This window comes from Tympanuchus pallidicinctus, unplaced genomic scaffold, assembly GCF_026119805.1.
Source record: "Tympanuchus pallidicinctus isolate F22 unplaced genomic scaffold, pur_lepc_1.0 scaffold9, whole genome shotgun sequence".
NCBI classification, from domain to species: Eukaryota; Metazoa; Chordata; class Aves; order Galliformes; family Phasianidae; genus Tympanuchus; species Tympanuchus pallidicinctus.
Window position 1 is genome coordinate 1,553,490 of NW_026294813.1, and position 25,944 is coordinate 1,579,433.

The 25,944-nt window shown below is 42.0% G+C and overlaps 1 protein-coding gene across 1 annotated transcript in view; it reads right to left on the minus strand.

The window, feature by feature from the left end:
- Positions 1–22,959, minus strand: part of HOMER1 (homer scaffold protein 1) — a 94,987-nt gene extending 72,028 nt beyond the window's left edge. Inside the window, exons 1-2 of the mRNA XM_052670207.1 lie at positions 22,896–22,959; positions 1,051–1,207 (exon numbers count right to left, since the gene is read on the minus strand). Coding sequence (XP_052526167.1) covers positions 1,051–1,207; positions 22,896–22,900 — 162 coding nt within the window. The 5' untranslated portion in view covers positions 22,901–22,959. The remainder of the gene's footprint in view (positions 1–1,050; positions 1,208–22,895) is intronic.
- Between the last annotated feature and the right edge of the window lie 2,985 nt (positions 22,960–25,944).

Consider the following 25,944-nt stretch of genomic DNA (forward strand, 5'->3'; position numbering starts at 1 on the left):
TTTGAAGGAAGGCTGGAAAAGGAAGACAATAAAGAAAAAACTTGGAAAATGTTGGTAAGCTTTAATACCAGAGCCTCAATCACCTAAATGAATATCATACGGAGATCTTTGATAAAAAATTCCTAACACTTCTGTAAGATAGAACTTTTTTCTTCCTCAACCAAAGTAGCAATACTCAAAACTTTAAATATGTACAGTAATGGTTTTCAGCTTTCAACAAAGCCAAGAAATCTCCAGAAACACCATTGTGCTTTAACAATATACTTTATTTCCAACTATCATGAACACACACATTTCCAGAAGCTGCAGTTGAAAGTAACTTGAAAAGATTACTGCTTTTGATAGCATTTTGTAAAATGTTAGTTTTCTTACTGATGAGATTTCTTGACATGTTGTTTCCACAACTACTGTTTTTAGACACATTTGGGATAGAACTTAAGAAACAGTCAAGTGTTTTCCCCAAGTCTTCCAAATTACTATCTTAAGCAGTTCAACTTATTACCTTTCCCAGCATAGAAAAATGAAAAAACAAAACATAACCTTTATCCCAAACCCAACCCAAATGACTTTTGCTAACTGCTTACTTTGGAGAGCTTTAAGAAGGAATCACCACAAGCTGTACTGCAAAAATTGGAAGATTAAGTAACAAAGAAGGATTTATAGAGTGATTACAGGCACTGAACAGATGTCTTTCATGATGAAGGATGAAATCAATGACTTCAATACATCATTGGATACTGAGAGAGAAACAATTTATTGGAACACTACTTGTAGTTTTTAGTACACCTCAAAGGCAATACCTTTTGATTGCTCAATATTAGTAGGTCACCACTTAGATTTATCAGATTTATCTAAGTCTATACAAACACTAGAAAACAGTATTTTTCAAAGAATGCTTAAAATATCTAATAAAACAATATAACCATTTCAACACATCACTTATCACTTACTAAGATGCTGACAAGAGCATCTGAGAAGATAAATCAGCCTGGAATATAAATACAAAAGTCAAAAAAGAAGCAAGGAAGTATTCTCTAAAATAAAACTTACCTTTGAGCCATCCAAACTGATTATCCTGTAGACATTTCTTGTGCTGTCATAGAAGTAGGACACAGTAACAGCATGCTTGCTGGTGGGAACCCAGTTCTTCTTAGTGTTCGGGTCAATCTGGAAGACATGAGCTCGGGTGCTGAAGATAGGTTGTTCCCTGAAGGACAGAAAGTGAAAGTCATGAACATGACTGGGATGTAATATATATGTGCACAAGTTATCTACCAGTTGTGCCCAGTAGGTTGCAAGTATTTCACTTTACTTAAAAAAGTTCTTAGGAAAAAAAATATCATGTGCTGATGCATTCAGCAGATAGACTAAATTAATATACACATACAAGCAAAATGCAAGCCTCCAAAAGCAAAATCAGCACTTAACTGTAGAGTCAGATAAAGGCTGACATCTTTCAACAAAGATTCAGCTGTGTTCCATCACTCCTCACTCATTACTTTCCATCTATCCCTTCAAGCTGTCATTAGCACATGTGTAACTTCTCGTTCACTGCATGTTGCCGAATGTGTGCAACATTGAGCACCCATCTTCTGAGAAGCCTTTCAGTATTCTGATTTTTCAATATAGAGATGCATCAATATAGAGATGCAAACCAAGACATTTAGAAATGAGATGAGGAAAACCAAGCTAGAGTTCCAAACTCCTGCTGTGTGCTGCATTGCTACCCACTAGGCTGCCCAGAGCCCCAGCCAACCTGGCCTTAAACACTTTCAGGTATGGGGCATCCACAGCTTCTCTGGGCAGCTTGTGCCAGCGCCTCACTGCCCTCTGAATAAAGAATTTCATCCTAATGCCTACTTTAAGTCTACCCTCTGTTAGTTAAAACCATTACAGCTTGCCCTATTGTTACAGGCACAAACAGAAGATCTCTCTCCATCTTTCTTACAAGCCGCATTGGAAATAGGTAATCTTGGTTCCTTCTAAACCAACCCATTCCGTGTTTCTAATTAGTACTGCATGAAATAAAAAATGTATTTTAGCATTACTACGATGGCTGTCACCTTAGCTACATTTTACTGACAAATAGACGGTTGTATTCTTCAGGAAATGCTTCATTAAATAAGAAAAAAATGGACTAAAAGCATTTCAATTTGGGTTTAGCTTTGCAGGCATTTTTAATTACTTTTCTTTTTCCTGTTTCTAAAATGATAATAAACATACCTTTTGTCCCTGCCCTTATCTCCCTTTAAGTAAGAGGCTAAGCTCTTAATACATTTTTCTGCCAAAAATAAAAGCAAAAGCAAAAAAAAAAAAAAAAGGTCTTGGAGTAATCACAGTCAAACAGTTACAATCTGGCCTTCTTATAAATCAGTTATATATGAACTCTCAGTAACACTTCTGCTGCTTGGCACTGAATGCACTCAGAACCAGCTGTCTCCAGTAGCAGAACTGTACTCCTCAGCTGGGAGATAAGGCTACTTGAAGCCTGTCTGCTGGAAGAGGTGGTGATCTCCTATGCTAAGTGTTAGAAGAAATGGTCTGAGGAATACAGAACAGAACAAATTCTTATTGTTCCAGTGAAAGCTAAAGGAGAATACATGCAGTCCAGAGGGACGAATGTATGTCTTAGTCCTCCATACAAACGTCACAGTACACTTAATATCAACTAACGTTCTCCTTATATCACCCAGTTACATAAGCAGTATTCCTGATTACTCCTGATCCCAATCCCTTGTACAAACACAAAAATTATGCACAAGCAACTTTCATAGTTCTTGTGTTTCAATATAATCTTTACATTAATTGCTCTTTTGAATGTTTAGAATAAATTCATCATACTTAAGATTTCATTCTCGCTTTCAGTATTAGATAAAAGCATCTTCCACCTACCATCCAGTTTAGCACACCCAAATGTAATGTGATGCATATTACCATAATGCAACCAGTTACTTAACAGTGAGGCAGTTTAAGAGCTAATTAACACACACACAAAAAGCTATCCAGAAGTATCTGTATGAAGACTGATATTGGAAGGAGAAAATGATGGCCCTAACTACACTAACTAAAAATGCAAAAGAAGAGCTGAATCTAAATCATAGCTGTGTGGTGAATGAATACTTCTGACCAGAGCTGCTATCCAGTGCTATCACCGAACCAGACCTCATACAACTGAAACATTCAAAAGCTAAGGTTTTGCTATGTACAAGCTAGGTGAAAACTATGTAACTAAAGCATTTAGGAGTGCTAGTAAAAGTTCAGTTGGTGAGCCCTGAGATGATGTTCTCCTGTACTGCCACCTTCCATAGACCTAGCTATGTCTATTCTGTTTGATTAGATTGCTTGCATGTCACTGCCAACTGATTAGCAGCGTTTCTCCGGTTTCACAAACCAGAGCACTTTGCAAGGCATGTGTGGCCAGCGTATGCATCACATTTAGATAAAACACAGCATTAATAAAACTTCATGTGCTATTTTATAACTACTGATAAACAAGTTACAAAGCATTTCCATGCTCTGACTGAAGCTAGAGGTTTGCTGAGTGACATGCTGTCTCCATTCTGTGACAACAGAGCAGTAGGTACTGCTAAATCCATGGCATAAAAAGCACAAACAATTAGAGAAATCATAATTTTGCCAGATTACTGGGGTAATTAAGAGGGTTTTTTAATAAGGATACTAAACTTCAGATGCCTCCAAAATATGTTTTGACACTTGATGATGAACATTTATACTGATTACTTCTTCACACAAATGGAAGTTACCTTATCTCTAGAGGACGAAGACTGTTAAAGAATCCGTCACTGATTTGCCAGTACAGCCCTTCAAAGCTGCTGTACAGCTACATCATTTGTACTTTTCTGTGGCAACACTGTAGAGCTACTTTAACTTTACATTTGCTAAGACACTCAGAGATGAATGTAAGTTAATATGTAAAATAAACACAATGTTTACAACTTTTCCTAACCAATCTTTACTCTGAGACTTTTTGTTCTTCTGTTATCAAAGCAGGTCATGATGCCCTACCAGTTTGGAAGTTTAAATTAACTCCATTGAAATGATGTTACTTATTTAAGAGTTTCCTTTTTCTCTTGTTAAGTGTAAAACACAGTGTATGCATGTCTCTGTGTGTATACAACTACATATACATGCACATATACACAGATAACTGTAGTTTTGTCAGTACAGAGCTGCAAGAGAAGAGAACATAGTTAAAAAAGAAAAAATAATTGTATGGAAACTATCAGTTTGTTTCTCTTCCCTTTCTTTCACCTTTCCCTTAACATTCCTTCATGACCACAAAGAACTTAGTACTCAGTATTCACTACTCATTAAAGACAGTAGTAAGAACTGAGACAAGAACTCATCACTAATTAGAGAGGCACTTATTTTTCCAGAAATATCTTAAGTAAGAAGAGAAACTAGCAGCCTGCCACAGAAACACAGATGGACTATCAGAAATGTCTGCTCCCGCACAGCAGGAACATTAATGCTAGTATGCTGTTGTTAATTCACTTAGATTGCAACATTACAACGGTCAAACAGACTAAAACGAATTAAGTGGTAAAATCCTCCTGGCAATGAGTGAGCAAAAGAAGTGTGACAAGCAGCATTCAAATAGGTAGAGTCACACCATTTATTTTCCATCACTGATAGAGAAATCAGCTTGTTGATATGTGATCTGTGTTAGCCTCGGCTTAGGAGGCAGTCCTGTGTCCTAATAGTCAAATTAATTGTGCTTTCAACCACCTTTTCCATTTTGACATCTTAACATCTTCTTTTCACAAAAAAAGCAGACTAATGAATGCAAGTTCCTGTGCGTTCCTTCTTCTATATCTGGGATTAATTAAAGCTTTCACAAGTGAAGCATAAGTTAGTACAAAAGGTTAGAAAGAACTTTCCTCACTAACCCATGACTGGCATTAAAAAAAAAGGATTATCAATCTAGTATCATTCACTGATGTGTCTGATAATTCCAGACTGTGCCACCCTAATGCTAAAAGACCACCATACTACCATGCTTTTGTTTACCATGACTCCTAAATCATGCTCACATTGATTTAACATCTATATCTTCGTAAGGCAGGGTTTCTGTTTTCTTAATTACTATAAAATTAGAGAAGCAGGTATGATTTTCTACAGCACTAGCTGACATCCTTACTAGCCTGCCCTTCCAGTATGCTAAAAAAAATAATAATAATTCCCTTGATGCTGGGCTAAGTTGACATGGTTTTGGTAGGAGAGGTGTTGCAAAATGTACAAGATGGTCAGGAACCAACTTGTGGAATGCAGGAAGAGAGCAGGAGAGGGACTACAGAAAGCAGAAGCACAGTGGGAGTCAGCCAGACAGGGTCTGGAGCTACCCAAGCAGGAATAGAAGGATGACAGAAGAGTAGGTGACTGGGGAGATATTGACTTGTGAAGGAATAGCATAAGGAATAGGGACAGTAAAAGAAAAGAAGTCACCAGACACTGACTCTTGCTCTGTGCATAGAGGGAGCTGTGCAGTATCTGCAGTATGGGGACAGGGATACCAGGAAGGGTTTGGAGGGGAAAGATTAAGTGATTTCTGCATTTATTTAATCATTTGTCTTCATGCTAATTGACAGTCAACTTGATAAGCTGAAATGTCATAAATCAAAATGGCCTACTCCACTCTTGTCCCACTCTTATCTTAGTCATCTAATCACACTTGCCCCCACCACATACATAGACATAATAGACCCAAAACATCATACAACATTTCCTATGATCTCAAAAATATTGAAATACAACAGGAGTTATGAATCCTCAAACAGAACTATCTTCCCCACCAACAGGACAAAAGAAGATAAATAAACGAGTCCAGTATGATGACATCCTTCTACTCAGCTCAGCTAAAAGAGCTCTCAAGTATCCAAGTAATGAAAAGCAAGTAAGAATGAAAATTTATGTCCCTTTTCTCAGTCACTTCTGTTTTCCCAACATGGATCTTAAAAACTTAACTATGATTTTCCAGTGTGCATTACCCATACTTCCCGTTTTGGAAGATTGTTTTCAAGACAACTCCAACAATATGTGCTTGCAAGTCCTTGTCATCACACCTGCAAGTTGCAAATGGAGTACGATCTCACTCCTCAGATTCCAGTACCAAGAGGTTCTGAGGGAGATGACACTCTTTATGCTCAAAACAAAATGAGACGACATTCCTGTGCTCCGATGTGGAGGAGTACAACCACAGGCTGTCATACTCACGGTGAAGCCTGGAGAACAACTTTGCTGCCCTCAGAACACTAAAGCAACACACACAGATGACCATGACATGTGGCAGCCGGCGTGCTCAACATACAGCAGCAATCTCAAAGACTGCTCTCTGGTAGACTTCACACATTTTTGCAGGTGGTAATTCTGCACTAAGCTTCTGAAGACCTGTACTATCTGTCACCCAAGCTAATTTCTCCTTCTGTCAGAAAGCATTAATCTTCTGCATGATCTGTTGCACTCTTGCTGATTATCCGTAGGTTTAGGATTAAAAAAAAAACCAAACAAACAAAAAAAACCATACTGCTTTTTCAAAATGACAATACATCAAGGTCACAACTCCTTAAAGAATACCTTCCCTGGCTTGTTTGCAGAACGGTCGCAAGCTTTTGTTTCTCTAAGCAGCTTCATGAGAGATCCTAATAAGAAAACAGTTAAAAGTGCAGTTACAGTCAAAACTAATTTGTCAGCAATGGCATCCAAATATGAACAGTGGTTTCTCAAGAGTCAGTGTCAACAAGATCTAAACGAAATGCAAAGCAATAGTAAAATACAGAAATTCAGTCCAAAAAATGTAGTTCAAAAAATGCTGTGTAAAATCTGAAGTCTGATAAATATACAGTAGCTTATGGTGATAGTGTTGAGTAAGCTTGCCTTCTTGATGTATGATGTATGAAAAATGCTCTAATGCAGACTTAATTTGAACAGAAGTAACAACTGTGAAGTGAGAATTAAGATTATAAAATATTTGAAACATATTCAGTGTACTCATGAAATGTGTAAATCTTAAGATTTTGCTTTTGTTATTTTATACATATAATAAGTGCTTTAATGTCTTAGAACAAGATTTGAAATAGTAAGAAAAAAAAAGTTACAAGCAACCAGATGGAAATCTCTTCCACACCACCAGTTGTTTATCTACTTCTACATTTACACTCTTAAGCCTGCTTTTACTGCTAGGCTCTGGGTTTAAGGCAGGCTTACTGACAATCAGTAAAAGCTTAGGAATTAGTTCCTAAAAAGCTTAGAAGGTTTTTCATATTCAATTGGAAGTTACTGTATAAGTATATATACTTAACTATGTAACATTCAGTGGCTAACTTCATACAGTGTATTTTAGCACTAAATAATACAGCACAGAGCTCTGCCCTCAAGCTGTTTTCTATACTGTTCTGTTCCCATTTAATATTAGATCTTTGACCACTTCTGAGTTACTGTATCATCAAAAGTAATAGCAGCAATTTGTCAGGAGTTGAAAAGAGAAAAATGGGCTAGAACATTCCATTAAATCTTTAAGGTTAAGGAAACAATACTTTTAGCTGTGCCAGAAACAACACTGCATTGTTAGATTTTCAAGGATCTGAAGTTTTGATCAACTGCAGTGCTTCAGCGTGAAATCCAATATTGTGCAGTACCTAATGGTCATAACTCACAGGAAGTTAGAAGAAAACAGTTCATTTACGTGTTCAAATTCTCTTTCCTATGAAAGTTGCCTTCTGTAACTGGTAAACAGAAAGTAAAGTCTTGCCAGTAATCCACAAGACACCTGCCTGGCCTAATCAGCTCTGGTTAGCCCTAATACGTTGCTTTTCCAAGCATAAGCTGTAGCCTTTGCTTACAATATTCACTTTAAAAATCTACAGTAGACATTCTAATGCCCAGTACTGCCTATTCTTAGGCAGGAAAGGTCCAAACCCTGGCCTGTCAACTCCTGTCCCATCTCCTCAAGGGTTCTTTGTGCATGCTACACAAAACTGTGCAGTTTCTCCCACATTCTTTTTCTCCTCATTGCTCTGCTCTTACATGTGAGCAAGGAAATTTCAAAAATGGTACAACTACATACCATGTTTTGAAATAATTACCATTCCTATTAAATTAAAAATCAGATTGAAAACACTAAATAATTATACAAACACTGGATTTCTAAAATTCTTTAGATGTCGCTTGGATTTTATGTTGAGGGACATGGTTTAGTGAGTATTATTGGAGATAGGTGAATGGTAGGACTGGATGATCTTGAAAGTCTTCTCCAACCTTGGTGATTCCACGACTCTGTGATGTCAAATAACTCTAACAGACAATTGCAAAACTACTAAAATGATGAAACAATTTTTAATATTAAGCGGTATATAACTAAGCAAAAGCATTGTCGGCCTCCCCACTTAGTCAAACTACACTGCACAGTGGTGACAGTAATGTTAAATGGATTTTGAGTCATAGCTGGTTTTAGAAAATAAATGGGGAATCACAACACACTGTAACTTGCTTCACCAGTTGTTTATTACTGGAAATGATTCTGTGACAGGCTTGCATAGAAGTATCTTCCATGAAAAGATTCCAGAACAGTGGTATTACTCCTAGTGAAAGCAGACAACAAGGACGTATTTCATTTTTGCCATGGTGATCCTAAATTATCACGTGGCTAACTATTAATCAGCATGTGGAAGAAAACAGACCTGAGGATGTGGCTGGCCATGAGCCAGCAGTGTGCTCAGGTGGCCAAGAAGGCCAATGACATTCTGGCTTGTATCAGAAGTACTGTTGCCAGCAGAAGCAGGGAAGTGATCATCCCTCAGCACGTGTGAGGCTGCACCTTGAGTACTGTGTTCAGTTTTGGGCCCCTCACTGCAAGAAAGACATTGAGGCTTTAGAGAATGTCCAGAGAAGGGCAATAAAGCTGGTAACAGATCTGAGAACAAGTCTTATGAGGAGTGGCTGAGGCAACAACGACTTTAGTCTGGAAGAAGCACAGGGGAGACCTTATAGCTCTCTACAACCCTTAAAGGTTGTGGTGAGGTGGGATTCGACCTAGCAACAGCATGAACAGGAAATGGCCTCAAGTTGCACCAGAGGAGATTAAGGTTGGACATTAATTTTGTCTCCAAAATAGTGGTTAGGCACTGTAACAGGCTGCCAGGGAGACGGTGGAGTCCCCATCCCTGGAAGTGTTCAAAAAAATGTTAGGTGTTGTACTAAACAACATGATTTAGTGGGGAAATAATGGTGGTAGGTGGACAGCTGGACTGGATGACCTTAGAGGCCTTTTCCAGCCTTGGTGATTCTATGATTGTGTGAATGTTAGAAAATAAATATGAAGAAAAGTAAGAAGATGGATCTGCAGAAGGCAAAGCAGGAGAGATTCCAACAGAAACGTTATATAGGATTTCATATTCACCCAGTTCTACATCTGCACCATTTTGTTTCATCCTAAAGAGACAGCTATCGTTCAGTTCTACATAGAATACATTTAATAAGAAGTTGGTGCACTTGACAATCACTCTTCCTTAGCAAGATATTTAGATATCTGTAGAAATACAGATTTTAAAATATTTGTGTAAAAGGAAATTTTATTTCACTGTTCAAAAAAACATTTCTACCTGTTCCAGCCAAAAAAAGGTTTACACTAACATCTCCCAGGTTTTAAGGGCATAACTTGCCTGTATTTTCATGGAATTCTCAGAAATCTACTATCTTTGAAACAAAATGCTCCTATTTTAAAGAAATGGCTGAAATTTTAGAGTAATTCAGGAAGGATGAGGAATAGTTGCACTATATTTGTACATCTTAAAGTCCCAGACTTTCAAGAAAAAAAAAAAAAAATAGACCTCACAATACTCTACTATGGGCTCAGAGATATACATTACAAGTACACAGTCAGGCAAATTAGCTTTAATATGGATAGATATAGGGTAAATTTGACATGAACAAGCAGACAACTTTAACGAAGTGAGCAAAGATAAACAAATATGTATGTCTACTTGAATTAGTACGTACCAATAAATAAAAGTTTCTGTATGACATGGGAAGCAAATAATCTCAAAAAGCAGGGCACAAAAGAGTTTTGAGATCTGATCTAATAACATTTTGGCTCATCTGCTGAAGTGGATGGCTTCTTTTTGAGCATGTAATCCTTTAAAACAGTCCATTCAGTTAAAAAAACAAAACAAGAACAACAAAAAAAACAACTCTCAACCCACTGTGTATGTGCAAGTCTCAAACAAACACTCAAGAAGCCCTTGAGATGTTCCAGAGGCAGAAGAGAGGGCAGAAAGGGAGAGGATATTTGACAAGCATGCACTGCAAGACAACTACAACATATTGCCAACATACAGAATGATAGGAGTTAAGACTGCTATGGCTGGAAAAATGAGGCTCTTGCTATTAAACAACAACAACAAAAAAAACCATGAAACCAACAAAATGAACAGAAGAGCTGTGAGAGGATTCACTTAAACCCACTCCTCTTCCGTATTTGTTTCCAGTTCGTAATTAGGATAAGCTTCATTGACCTATTAACAGAACATTTCTTCCAACTAAAAATTAACAGTCTGTGACTGTTCCCAATTCCCCCTCTTGGGAGCTAAGATGACACAGCATGCTGTGCCCACAGGCTCCACTAGGAGCCATCTCCCCACACATCCACTGTTTGGTTCTCTGTTAGCATGTTACTTACACAGCTTGTTCCTCCCACTGACAGGTACCTGGCTTTAATAATGTGCACTGATTGCCTGGAGTCCAACCCTCTTCCCAAGGATGGGCAAGTGATTTCTTAACATGTAAATTGTTGTTTTTCCGCACCTGTTTTTTCTTCTGAAACAGTGTATAAGCTGGGTGGCTGCAAACACTGGGCAGAGAACAGGAAAAAGAACAGGAATAGAGAAGGAGATGCTACCAAAATATTTTCCCACTGTGATCATAATAAAGCTTCCACCTGATCCATCTTAAACTGTACTTGCGCTACTATGCACTCAGAGTACCTATACCTGCTTACAGATAATAACAGCTCTTGGCAAAACTGAGAATAGTAAAGAGCATCTTACACCGCATAAATTTAATATTAACTATATAGCAGAAAGATTAAGATCTCACAGATTTAATGACAATGGCATGGCAGCTGGCAAAGCACAAGACAAACCAGTGTCCACGCACCTGCACTTCATAGAAAACAAACAAACAAAAAAAAAGTCACACTGAATTTCTTGTGGGGACAGTGGTGGTGGAAGGAGAGGCACCTTAGAAAAGAGTCTTAAATGTGGGCCCAAGCATTGCAGGTCATTCATTTGACCTCATTAATTCTTTCTTGACCCCCCTACCTCTTTGAACATACAGTTTTCCAACATATTTCAACAGCAGATCTGTTCAGGCATCTCACTGGCTATGAAACTTTACAAAACAGCAGAAATAAGAGCCCCCGAACACAGCAATGTTAGCCTACAAGCTGCTTTGTGCAGTCCACCTACCAACCAAACAAAACAGGTCATAAAAGTCCTGATCACAGCAGAACACACTAAATCACACTTGACACTAAAGCAGCAAGCTTCTACTGAAGAAAATATATAAAATTAAGGTTTATATTCTAGACCAAGAAAAAAGCAACAAAATTCTGTTGGATTTTTTGAATAGTGGCACTGAACGCAGAGATGCTTGATTCATGGGCTAAAGAGTTTAAAAAAGAGTAAACAAAAAACAAGATATCTCAGTATCTGGAAGATATAATCTGTACTGTTAACTTCATTTTTAAAATAAAGAAAATAAATGAAAAATTGACTTGCTACCACTTCTATAAATTCTGGTGTTTTTTTAAAGACTGAACCTGGGAGAAAAGTCTTTTATCCAATACCTCCAGCTACCGCATAATGCTGAAGCTCTGCATAGGCAAAGATGGTTGTTACTGGAAAAATGCGCACCAGTAACTTAATACTGACTATCCAAGCTTTCCTAAATTTAGTATTTTCTAATTTGACCTTCAGTGAGATTTTGTGTCCTCCATCAAGTCTCATCATAACCTGTGTCAAACTCCTAATGGCTGTATTTCAGAGTATGCAGCAACAGGGGCAAAACTGATGCATTTGTCAACTGAGATATATGTAGATTTTGGATCCTAAAAAGGAACAGAAAGATAACGAGATCATAGAATCATTTCATTAAGTGCTTCCACTGAGATAATCAGCAATTACATAGCAAACAAAGATAATACTAGAAAATGAATATTTTTGGATGAAGTTAAACTTAACTAATGTTTTTCAGATCATCTTTGACTTCAAGAGGACACAATCAATACTAGTCATAATTTTGATGAACAGACCTGTCAGCAACTTGCTCACTAAAGAAAAATAAGGGAATATCTATCCTCCCAGATTAGCATGAGACAGAATTTGTCACTAATGAATTTCTGTTGAAAAATACGGTTTCCACACTTGGCATCATGATTTTTAGCAACTTTCCCTGTAATGCTTCTTAACAGTGTACTTCCACTACCTTCTTTAATTTTAGAATTAAATAGGAGCTTTATACTCCTGTTTAATTCACTGTACATCTTCATACAGAAATACCCATACCTCCTTAACACTACTCACCCCCATCAACCAAGACCTTCTTTATCTTAAAGGTACTAATCATAGAATAGAATCATAGAATAGAATCACAAGGTTGGAAATGACCTATAAGATCATTTAGTCCAACTTCTTCTCTTCATCGCTGCCACCACAAGCACTAACCCATATCACTTAGCTCCTCAACCAGACGATCCAGACGCCTCTTGAACACTGCCAGGGACGGCAACTCCACCACCTCCCTGGGCAGCCATTCCAGTGCCTGACCACTCTCTGAGAGAAAAAGTTCTTCCTTGTGTCCAACCTGAACCTCCTCTGGTACAACTTGCAGCCATTTCCCCTTGTTCTGCTCGTTGCCTGGGAGAAGAGGCCAAACCCCTCTTCACCACAACCTCCCTTCAGGAAGTTGTAGAGTGCAGTGAGGTCTCCCCTGAGCCTCCTCTTCTACAGACTGAACAATCCCAGCTCCTTTAGCTACTCCTCATAGGATTTGTGCTCCAGACCCCTCACCAGTTTCATTGTCTTTCTCTGGACACGCTCCAGGGCCTCAATGTCTTTCCTGTAGTGAGGGGCCCAAAACTGAACACAGTACTCGAGGTGCGGCCTCACCAGAGCTGAGCACAGGGGATGATCACCTCGCTGCTCCTGCTGCCCACACCATTTCTAATGCAGGACAGGATGCCGTTGGCCCTCTTGGCCACCTGGGCACACTGTCAGCTCATGTTCAGCCAAGCATCAACCAACACCCCCAGGTCCCTTATTTCTTCATAATCATCCAGCCACTCATCCCCAAGCCTATAATACTGCATGGGGTTATTTTTTTTTATGTCTTCTACACATGGAAATGTTTTTTATTCCAGTTGGTCTGTCACTTGTTATTCCTTTGATTTCAAACTTAAAACTCACAAAAAATCCATTTGAATATTAAGAAATCACCAGTTAGCAATCAGTTTAGAGTGGTTTTACACTAAACTCTCAGAAAGACACACCTTCAAGCAAATCACCAGAGCAATGTGCATTTACACTGCAGACACCTCTCACTGAAACTATGCTCCTACCAGCAAAGTATCTCAACTTACACATGCAAAAGGCAGAACAAATCAGGCTGAATAGACATGCACTTCAAAACTAACACCATCAACTAGTCTTCCAAGAATTCAGAATTCCTTCCAAGATGCTACAGCTGCTTACTATGTTTCAAAAAGAATCATTGGCCCACATCACAAGATGAGAATTGGATTATTTCATTTGTGTCAAGGAACTGAATTAGACTCCTAGAAAGGTAAACAAATTAATTTTATATTCATAGGTAACAAATCAATTTGTATCATCCCACTGAGTGCTGCAGGAACTATAAAGCCTCTTTAATTCACTCTGAGCATGCCATTATCTTGCCAGCAAGTCCCTCCCTCTGGATAACTTACAGCCTAGTAAACTACTGAATGTTGGAAATAGAGGCTGCATCTCTGATGAGCCATAACTGCAAGTGACAGATCTCTGTTTCCCTAATTGTTAACACTATACATATGCAAAACAGGTTCTGAGCCATATCCCACCCCTGACAAGCCTCTGCAAGGGAAATCACCCAAAGCATTCATAGCATGCCTCCAAATCCTGCTTCCCCAGCTATTGATCTGTCAGGTCACCCAAAACTTACACGTAAACATCATAGAGGGGCTTAACTGAACCATCACATAAAAATCCATGTAGAAGAAACAGGCAATTTCTGATCTCTAATAGGTTTTGCATTTAGAAAAACAATACTTATTATGCAACTGAACTGTGTAACCTAGTAAACAGAATGTTATGAGTAGAAAGTACTAATACCATAATAAATTGCAAAAAAATATCAGTGTATACAAGCAAGTAAAGATGAACAATTCTTTAGGAAGTGATCATATATATGACTTGATAATTCAGAACAAACTTTTGTACTTGCAGTTAAGTAATCACTAACCTGTTTCATCTTTGTCTGACACTTGATCATGATCACTAATTCTCCAGACCTCTGGCATAACAGTACACTAGTTTATAAGCTCAATGGCATCTGAAGTCAGAATTCTCTTTTTTTTGTTCATTTTTTCACTTACTAGTCATCATCACTGTTACATTCCAGTCAACAGGGTTAAATGCTATTGTGCCATCCTGCTTATAGATATCTCTTGTTCAAGATGATAGAAGTTTCAAAAACCACCTCTTCCCTAGCAATGTCTATTATTTCCTGGTAGGAACCCCAGAACTACTTAAGTCTAGATGTTCTACATGTCTAGGCAGCAGGCTTGCTAAATCACACAAAGGAATTTCCTCCATGTTTTGTAGAACAAGAACAGTTATTGGCATGGAAGAAGCATATACTGGGGTGCTGACAAAGTGTTTGGAAAACATTATCTAGAACCTGAAAATAATTTAAACAAGGATAACTTTTCTTGTCTAATTGTAGATTATATGACTACATACAAGAGATAAAGTCAGCAGAAAATGCAACTGGTGCAAAAACACAGGCCTCCCAGTTTCAAGGTCAACTGGCCAAGCACCTGCTTAGGGCCCCTGTTTTTTATGCAATAATTTGACAACAATGTCACATAGCATACATTTTTTGCATATGCTCATTTTTGTTAGCAACTAAACCACTATGCACTCTAAGACCACCCTGCATTGCATCATAGTCCTCAGTAAACCCTGTGTTGGAGAAAACACATATAACAGTTTCTCCAGTATAATCCAGTATACTCTTTCAGATTTTTGTACAGACAAGCCAGGTCTAGCAGACTGTTGGAAATTAACAAGCATAAGAAGTAGGAATTGTGAGAACACATGTCAAAGATGATTTATTTCACCAACACTTCACTGTAAAGTGTTGACCATATAAATGTCATTCTTCAGTTTTCAAAATTCAAGGAAGATCTCATATCTCACTACAAGAATAGCTTCAAAATTAGTTATGGATTCAAGACCATAACATATTCTTGACAGAACAAGACATTTAAAAGCATGTTTTTAAAAGTTCTAGAACCTTTATGGTATTATCTAATATGGTCTTTACGATGAAAGGCACTATGAATGGGAGAAAAATGCCACTGCTCAAAAAGCTGGGAGACAACCTAATGGACAAGCCTCAAAAACATCTTCCAGACTTCGGCTTCAAAACTGAGTAGCAAACTAGGACATGTATAGCTATGGCTCTGAATTGCTGGAGGTTTTCTGATCATGTCATGTCAGGCAGATAATGCTACAGAGAAAGGTAAGCCTACCCCACCTGTATTGACACTTTGACTGTGTCAACTCCTCTACTTGCACAGACACACAGTAGTAACTCAGTCAAATACTTATCTGGCATATTGCATACTTAGGTATTTGTGCTGTAGTTCAGACAAGAAAAAGCAGTTCACATCTTCTATTGTCCCCTCTTTCTGGTGAGAAGCTCAGTGAAAACTTGATGTCAATATGTTGGCAAAGAACACAGCCACAAAAAAGGACAAAACACTGCCTATGAACTGTTCGTGTGGATATGGAAGAAGAAGGAAAACCTGAGAGGAACTGCATATTTCAAACACCTCCCTTTTCATTCAGGTAAAAGCCATTACTCAAAACCCGTCTTACTGATTGGAGTCACCATCCCTGGATGTTTGCAAGAAAAGTGTAGATGTGGCACTGAACAACTTGGTGGTGATGGGTTGACAGTTGGACTAGATGATTTTAGTGGTCTCTTCCAACCTCTGTGATTCTATACTGTTTCTTCAATTTGCTCATCTGTAACTGGAAAAAAATCATTGCGAGGATATTGTAAATGTCAATATATGCTCATATCTGGCAAACCAGCATTATTTATTGCTTAAACAGAATCTCCTGGACCAAATTTTTTAATGATGACTGGTATTCACCACACATTGGCAAGCAGAAAAATGTGACAGAATGCAATACTGCCAGATTTATATTTGTGAGGCAGTTCCAGAAAAATCAATACTATATCCAAACACAATTCCATTACTTTGCAGAAAGGAGCAGACATCATTAACATTACCACTGGGACTCTGTGCTGATGCAACAGTACCCAGTAATGCAAGACCCAAATGGGATAAAAATCACAGCTTCCTCTAGCATTCTTTCACATCTTACCTCTGTCTTGAACATACTAATTTTGGTGGATCCTGAACTGCCGAGCCTCAGGAAAAATAAAAACTAAGACACTTAAAACAGAATCAGGAAAAGAAATCTATATTCACAAGTAGATCTGAAAACTGACATTTAGTGGTGCAATTCCTCCACACCCATAGCACCTTATTTAAGACCAGACACGTTTCAAAAAGCTTTGCAGGGAGAGAAGCATGAAACACTGAAATAAAAACCATGCTTGCAGAACCTACAGATGGCTTTTTCATAAGAAATGCCTTTAAATATACATTTCAGCCTAAAATAGCATCCAAAGGAAAATGTACAAAGTTCTCTTAAGTAATACACAATGATTTGTTTCAGTGCTCACTATTACTCTTCCTTGTTAGTATGATTACAGCCACATGAAGGGTTGCTTCAGATACAACAGGCACTGTGAAGACACAAGCATACTGTAAGAATATGTGTAAGTATATGCCTACAGTGGTGAGAGCTCCATGTCAGGTCCCAGAGTCACTGGGTACATCTACAGCACACTCACTCCCTTGCCTCTTAAATAAAAGAGCTCCTGATCTAGAAAAGTGAACAGCCCTTGACACTTCAGGCTTAACAACTTCAAAATTAAAGATATCTAAGTGTGGAAATACTAAGCTTCTAATATGCACATGACATTTACCTGGTTTAGATGGGCACTCATCTTGGAAAAAAATGGAGAAACATAGACTCAACTAAAACTATGCCCCAGGCACCTTTACTACTGAAAACCTAGTAGTAAGTCAGAGTTGCATCGCGAGATAACATCTTCTCCTTGTAGCACACTAGCACAAAGGCATAGATTCAGAAGGCTGTGTGTGACACATCTAGTTACAGTCTTTAGAGATAATCCTGAAAAGTAAAGTTTTCCAACAGAATTTCCATAAAGGCACTGACTTCCACTTATTTTATCAATTAGCAAACAGAAATGGTCTAATGCCAGTTAGGTGTCATTGCCTCCCCTAATCAGAAGTGACAGCCTGTTACAGTATACTGGTCTGTTACATTCTCTCTGGTTTCAAGACCAGAAATTTCCTCAAGGAGAGGCCTGACACACAGTTAAGTGTCCTGCAAGGCGATGGTAGTAGTAGCAGGGTGGGAGCTCTTTGAGAGAGAGATATCACAAAGACACACACAAAACATTCATCTGATGTTTGCCTACAGTTACTGTGAGTAAAAATAATCTCAACACAATGAATTAGAAGGATTTACATGTTTTTCAGCAGAACTAGGACTTCACTCACGAGCTGGTCTATTCTCTCCATACAATGCGTGGCAATACTGGAGCAGATCAAATGCAGCCATAAGGTATTACGAATCCCTTCACTGATTAGCATGAAGACATCCCCCATGGCAGTCAGGACACTTGTTTACGTATTGCCCATTCAGAAAAGCTGTTTTAGTCTTCTCATGCTTATTTTATAGTCATAAAACTACTGTGACAGAAGATAATTTAGGCAGGACTGAGGTCTCTATGCATTACTGTCTGACAGAAGGGTTTATTAACCATTCAGTGCTGATTTACATATCCATCTGTCCAGGTATTTATACCGTACTAATTTTTTTAAAGGACAATCACTATATGTGAGTATCTGTTTCTGTTACACCCTACACAGTGTTACAAAAGAGAGCATAAATTACTTGCTGCCACTGCTTTCCCACAAGAAGCATCTTGTTTTACACTTGAGATAGCAAAATGGTCATGAATCACAGTAACACCAAACTACCAAGAAGAAGCTGCACCTTTTCGCCCTCTTATTTGCAGTATTTCTGTGTCAGGAGTACTGCTGAAGGAACTGTTGCTAAGAGGAAGCTTTGGGAGCTTCATTAATCTGTGTGAGAATGAAAAAGGTCAAAGAACTTAAGCGAGGTCAAATCCAATCGCTAACAAAGATTCTGGTTCCTAACAGCATTGTATTGCTGTATTGCTAAAGAAAGAAAAACAAAAAGTTTAAGGTCAAGAATTCACTACGAAACACCTGAAAAAGCAAGAAGTCACCAGGTAGCAAACAAAAGCCAGTTTCCACAGCAATATTTGTCTATCTCACATGCTCAAGCTGTGTAGATTTTCATATAGTTTTAGATTCTAAAGCTCCAACCTGGTTTCGTAGGAGTTATTACAAGCTTGAGCGTAGAACAATCAGCTGTAGAATATTCCCATCAGATTCGGACCCTATACCTTGAATGCCTTGAAGACATGCATCTGACCAACCCTGTATGCTTCAACAAGGGTGGGAACCAAGAACAGACCAACCAGCAACTGCCATTTTCCACTGACTGACAAGAAGTAAAATGAAATACTTATTTCCAGGCAACGATAATGTTAATAAGTACATCTTAAAATATTCATCTTCCACAATACTCTCTAGCCAGCTTAAGAACTCCAGTATTGTAATTCTGCCATCTCAAACTGACACATACCACAACCATCTCTGGGAAGATAACATACTAAATATAGTCCAAAGTGAAGAGAAGCTGAAGTCTTTATAAAGACACCTTGATTAATGTGACATGACAGCAACAAGAAGATCTAAAGAAACTTCTACCTTGTAATTCCTTGCCATTCAGAATGAGTGAAAAGCTAGTAAAATGAAGTTGGATACTTGTCCACAGAACAAAAGACCATGAAGAAAAATTGTTACAGAGAAACTACACATTGATAAACTAGGAATTAATCCAAGACACTAGGTTTTACAGAACATTAGATTCTTGATTTTGGTAGAATCCATGGCTTTGTGGCTTCCATACTGCTTCTAGCATGAACTGTATCCACTAAGACTCAGTAATGATGGCATCACAGCCCACGAGCATCAAGCTCTAATTCCCCCGCCACCAGCTCAAGTAAAGGCAGTACCAATAACCAGTAAAATAATGTAATAATTTGCAGCTTTCAAAATAAAATTTAACTCAGCTATGTACACATTAATCTGGGCTACCAATACACATTCTTAGTATGTTTACTTACTATCTACTTCTTTGGAATTTTTAAAATAACCAAACCTCAGCTCGAAGACGACCAACTGTACAGTACTATCTTTTTTTTTTATTGCTCGATACTTTTGTATTGGCAATAGAAAAGAGACATTATGAACTAGCACAGAACATACTGAGTTCTGACTTATGTAAAAGTTAAGGTTTTCTTATTGAAGAACAGTCATCCAGTGGGGACAATCTGAGAGAAAGGCCTGCACTGACAGTGACTACTGCTCAAAACTTCTTATGCAAAAGGAAGGACAAATTAAAAGAGGAATGAGTGGCAAGTAGAGGAACTAGAGCACATGTGTACTGCCCCTGGGGCTTGATTCATTTACCTTCTCCTGTGGGTAAATAGAGACACACACAGACTTCAGAGGCAAAGAACCAAGAAGAATAGCTACACCCTATAAGCTGCTCTCAAGCTTCAAGGTTCTCACTGCAGCTTCAAGTATTTCACTGCAGAACAGCTTCAGAGACCAGCAACCTACAGCTAGATATTTACCAAACAGCTACTTCATTTGTCAGATGGTGCTCAACTACCGATGCAAGGTGAATTATTCTATCAGAACAGGGAATTCTTCATAACAACACATAAAACTAAGAAAGGCACTGCTGGTTAGCTAAGTAATTATTTCTGTCCAGTTCCAATTTCTCTTTGCCCAGACCATAGATAAAAGTAAACTCTCCACCATCCAGACACTACAGATTCACCATACAAACTCATGCCATTACAGCAACATCCATTAACTACCAAATATACAAAGGTTGATCAAAAAGTAATGCATTCTACTTATTCCCATGGAAACCTCAACAGATAGAAAGAGCACAATAACTCTATTTGATAGAGTATATCTTTGCTACTTTAGCCAACTTGCACAGAGCAGCAGATCAAGATGCTCTTCATTTCGTGGTCTGACATCTGTGCAGGGGCGTCCCTAGCATGGCTTGTCTTTCACATCCCTATTGCCACTGCCGAAACACACCACTCACTGCCTCGCTCTACTCACATCCAAAGGTTGCTCTCCACAAACTTCCAGCAAGCGCCTGTGAATGTCAGCGGATGCTATCTTTGGAAGAATTGGATAGAAGTGGATGGAAGAATTCAGTGCCACACCTTCACTTCATTCACACTTCCATGTCAGATGGCATTTTGTCAGGGTGCCCCTCATGCTGCCATCTATCACACAGCAACAACATGGAATGGGACATTGGTGGGAAGGTTCAAGCTTTACTGTCATACCACTGACATGTGCCCTTGATCCTGTGATTCAACATAATAAAATAGGAGGCATTACTTTTGAAGCAGTCCTCACATGCACGGATGCATGATTATCAGCCATTTCCCAACTTGCTTCTAAAGGGCTCGATTTTAAGACCTTAGCAGAATATCAGAAGACTATTTTGATAACTGCAGTGTTAAGATTCTAGTACATGTTGGTCTCAAAATAGCCCCAAATCCATAGGGAACTGCATTTAGATGCTAATTCAAAACAGCGTTTGAAAGAAGACTCTGAACATCAGCAAATGCCCAATAGATAACTGCAGGTCTACAGGCTTGGTACAGGCTTAGATGTGCTCCTCCAAACTTGCATGGCAGGGGGGGCATCAATAACACACTCAGATTTCTAGTTATCTCCATCTTGTTAAAAGTGAGTCTGCAAAGGAACACTGTTGCCATACCTCAATGTGTATCGTCTGAAGGGTCCTCAAAACACATGCCAACAACTTCTGCTGTCTTGACCTCAGTGCTAAGATATCACCCTGAAGTCATCACAAAAATTTCTTTGCATAATTTCTCCAAATATTTTTGTATAGTTTTTCAGTATTCACTCTTTTCACCACTCTCTACAGATATCAGTTTGCTCATTAAGAAACTGCAGCACTCACACACCAGCAGCAGTCTGGGTTTATTATAAATAAACCCATTAAATTATAAATACTGAGTTTATTAAATGGAGGGAGCTTTTAATCTTTTTTTTTTTTTTAAATCAAATATTTGTTTTCAGAAAGCTCTGTTAGAGGAAAAACAGCACAACAATGCTTATTACTCAACAGTTCCCAGTATTTGCAGTAAGCTACACCTAAACAACATATCTGCAAATAATACTGGATTTAAATAAATGTGCTTTTCCATTATTCGAATTTTAAAACATGAAAAATTCTATGCCTGTTCAGCAGCTTTAAGGACAAAGCCCCCAAACGGTGTACTACCATTCAGCCTTTTGCCAGGCTTTCAAAACATATGACCACTTCCCTGAAGATGCAGATGGCTGCAAGTTTGGGTTTATTCTGCACGGACTTTTTTTTAAGTGGAAAATAAAAGCTAATGACTAACGAGACGTTCATTTTTACATCTTGCACGGTGAACGTTCCCTGCTGACTCGGTGTGATGGGAAACAGCTGCCACCACCACCACAGTTAGGTTCGTACATTGGAGAGTTCCATGTGCCTTTGACAGCTGGAGGAGCGATGCACCTGCAGCTCCACGTTACTGCACTACGCTAATTTCACATCCAAATTCCTGAATGACCAAAAAACAAACGACTCGAGTTGTAACTCCTATACCCTGAGCTATACAGCAGTCTCAGGAAAGCAGTGTCCTACTGATGCATTAAAAGCCTGCCTCCTTGCAGTTACCCAAATCACGTCGTGCTTCTGCTGCTTTGGAACATGGACGAGCTTCCACTCTATCCAGAGGTTAGCAGACAAGCACCGCAAGCAAGCATTATTTCATCATTTCTCTGTACAAATGCGAGACTGCAAACGTGGAAAGTTTCCACAGGTATCTATGCCACTCTTATGTCTCCTAGATTAGATGCAGCTAGTTTTGTCTCAAAGAATTTATTCCTTCCCATCTGCTTAAAATTTCGGGTGGATTTCCCCACGTATTTGGGGGACGCGCTGTGAAGCAGGTCTCTTGAGAGCCTTCCTCACATGTGGGCACCTTACACGCTCCATATCCCCAGAAGACTCCAGGAGAGCTACAACGAGTCCCGGCCGCGCTGCAGCCTCCCCGCCACATCGCCCGCCAGCGCCGAACAGGGACAGATCCGGCACTCGGCGCGCTACGGCGGACAGAGCCCCGCACGGCGCTCCGCAGCCTCGCTCGGCGCCGACGGCAGCGGCACCCGCTGTCCTCTCCGCCCGCCCCCACCCCACCCCACCCCGCCCCGCCGCAGCCCGGCGGCCCCGCGAGGTGCTTACCCCATGGCGGCCGGCAGCGCCGGGCACCGGCGGTGCCGCGCGGGCCGCGTCCCCGGGGCGCTCCTCGCCGCGCCGCGCCTCGCCGCGCCGGCAGCTCCGCAGCCCCGTGGCGGCGGTGGGTACGCTGCGCTGGGCTGCCCGCGCCTCTCCGCGCTGGCCCGGGGGTCGCGCCGCCGGCTGGCAGCGGCCGAGCCGAACCGAGCAGGACCACCCGCGCCCTACGGAGCGCCCCCCGCGGGCCGGGCTCGCATGGCCGCCAGCCCCACCGGGCGTCCGCAGGCAGCAGCTCCGGCTCCCGACCGGGCGTGCGGCGGCGACTCGGCGTGCGGACGTGTCCCCAACCGCGGGCGGGAGGGTGGGCGGAAGGCGCTCGCCTTTTTCCGCGCGGGGCTGGCGGCAGCTGCGGCGCTTCTCGCCGGGCGGTGCGCGGTCACCGAGCGCTCGGCGCGCCTCAGAGGCGGAGCGGGACGGGGCGGGCGGTGCGCGCAGGGCTCCGCGCCGCCGCTCCCACTAGCAGCGCGGCGGGCAGCCGTGCATCTCCCCGAAGCGGCAGAGCGAGCCGCAGCACAGGCATCGGGCTCCCGGCGGCTGGTGGCGAGCACCGGGGCGCCGCGATCCGCCCGCCTGCCCCCGGCTGCGGAGACGCGGGGCGCCGCTCCTCCTTCCCGCGGCGGGTTCGCGCCTGGCCGTCACGCCTTCTTCTGCGGCGAGCGAGCGGGCATCGCTCTGGAGCGCGGCAGGCCGGGCGCTGCCAACGGGCGGGGGTCGGGAGGGGCGGCCGCCGCCGGGTCGCGCTTGCTCTGCGGCGGGGCCGCGGGCTCAGACCCGGCGGTGGGGCGGGAGGATAGGGGGAAGGAAGGAGGGAGGGAAGGAAGGAGGGAGCGAGGGAGGGAGCGGGCGGGGGGAGTGAGCGCCGCGTCAGGCGGTGCCCGGCTGCTGCCCGGCTGCTGCCGGCTGCTGACAGCCGCTGCCTGCGGCCGCCCGCCTCCACCTCACACCTCTGCCGCCGCCCGCTCTCGCGGTGGGCAGGCGCAGGCGCAGGCGCAGCCCGCAGCCGTCCCGCCGCCGCCCCCGGGCTGGGACAGGAGCCGGAACGGGAACAAGGGTAGGAGCGGGAACGGATCCGGCCGGGGCCCTACAGCGCCCGCAGCCCGGTAGCCGCTGCTCGCGGCAGCACCCGCTCGCTCTGCCTCCATCCTCCGCCCGGCGAGCTTTAAGTAGCGCACGTCACCGCGCTCCCCTACGCACCGACGTCACGCACTGCTCCCGGCGCTGACGTCACCGGGTGCGGGGGATGATGTCAGAGCGGCCCGCGCCGCCGGAAGCGCTTCTATAATAGGGAATGGCGACGGGGGGGGGCGGCGGGCGAGGGTGTTGGGCTCGGCGCGGTGCGGCCGCCTCCGTGCACCTCCCCGGGGCGCCGGCGGCACCCGCCCGCCCCCGCGGCGCCGTCTCCGCGGCAACGCCGCGCCCGCCCACGGGGCGGCGGAGGCGGCCCGGGTCCGGGGCGGCGGCTATGGCATCCCGCTCGCGGGGCCGATTACTGAGGGCGTTCCTCGAACGGCCTGACCCCCGACCCCGACCCGCGAGGGAACCGCACGGGCATTCCGATATCACCAAAAGACGGCTGCCGGCACGGCTGTGCAGGCGGAATGGAGCCGGCACCGCGAGCGCGCCCACAGCGCTCCTTTTGTCCGCGTCTCTCTGCGGTGCCGTGCAGCGGGTAACGTGCCCCGCTGCACCTCACTCAGCAGAGCAGCCCCGATACTCCGCGTCCCGCCGATGGGCACCCGCCTGTCTGTATCAAGTGTAGCTGCTGGTAGGCAGGGCAGCAGTGCTGCGGGGTGGGACGCGTCCTGGCCTCTGCTCTTCCGCAGGCAGTTTTCCCTGTCCAAGAAAAGTTGTAGCCACCCCAAGCCTATTAAACTACAATGAATATACTGGAAGATACCAGTGAGGTGCAGACATCAGCCCCTCTGCAGAAATGGCAGAAGATCCAGGTTTTACCAACGGATTGGGCATGGTACTGTGAAACACAGCAAAGCAAGGTGTGTTCGCACCTGCTCCTCAACAGAGGGTTCTTATCACAGAGACTGAGGTCTCCCAGAAAGAGGCTGGAATGGAAGAGAGGACCTATCCTACCTCCCTGGGTGAAGGCAGGCACTTCCACAAGTGGCTGTAGTTCGTACATTTGTGTGTGTTACTGATCCTAGCCTCAGCATCTGACCTATAAAAATTATAGCCATGGCATGAATGGAAATGAAGCAAACAAGTTAAATAGCAAGGGAAACCTCCAAAAAACAAAAAAAACAAAACAAACAAACAAACAAAAACTAAGCACAATAAACTTTGCATGAATCATTTGTACCCACAGCTTTTTCCCTGTGAGGTATATAGCATCACAAGGAGAAAACAGCAGCTTCCTTAGTTTTACATTTCTTACAGTAACTCATAGCGCAGTGAGGCCTCAGCACTGGGGCAGCTGCAGAGACTCAGTGTCACTGTCCTGTGTCACAGAGTTGCTGTGATTATCTGCTTTGTCTTTCTGGATGGCTATTATCATTTTCTGTTTTGGTTTTGTGTGCTCACTCTGAGGTACATGGAGTTCAATGTATGTTCCACTGAAGATCAAGCTAGATCTACTAACTTCTGGCATTAAATAGCTGTTGGCAGCCTCAGTTGTTACCTGGAAAAAGACAAGATCCACACCAGCTCTTTCTGCCACCTTACAGCGGTGATGAGAGTGAAATAGACTGTGATCAAAATAATTCAGTCTAGACAAATGTAAGCAGCATGCAGCTTATAAATATATTCCCTGATGTCAAGTAGCAAGGAGTCTAGATTGATTAGCTTCTAAAGGGCTTTCATGACATTTTACATGCAGTAACAGCGGGTCAAGAGCAAAGGAATGAAGGCTCTAAATCCATATACGACTAAGTGTTGCGTCAGTTTTGTTCTTTCAGCTAAAGCTCACACACTAATGAAAATGCTTTAGTATTTCATTATGTCCAAAGTGTTTTGTTTAGATATCACAGAGATGGCTCCATCT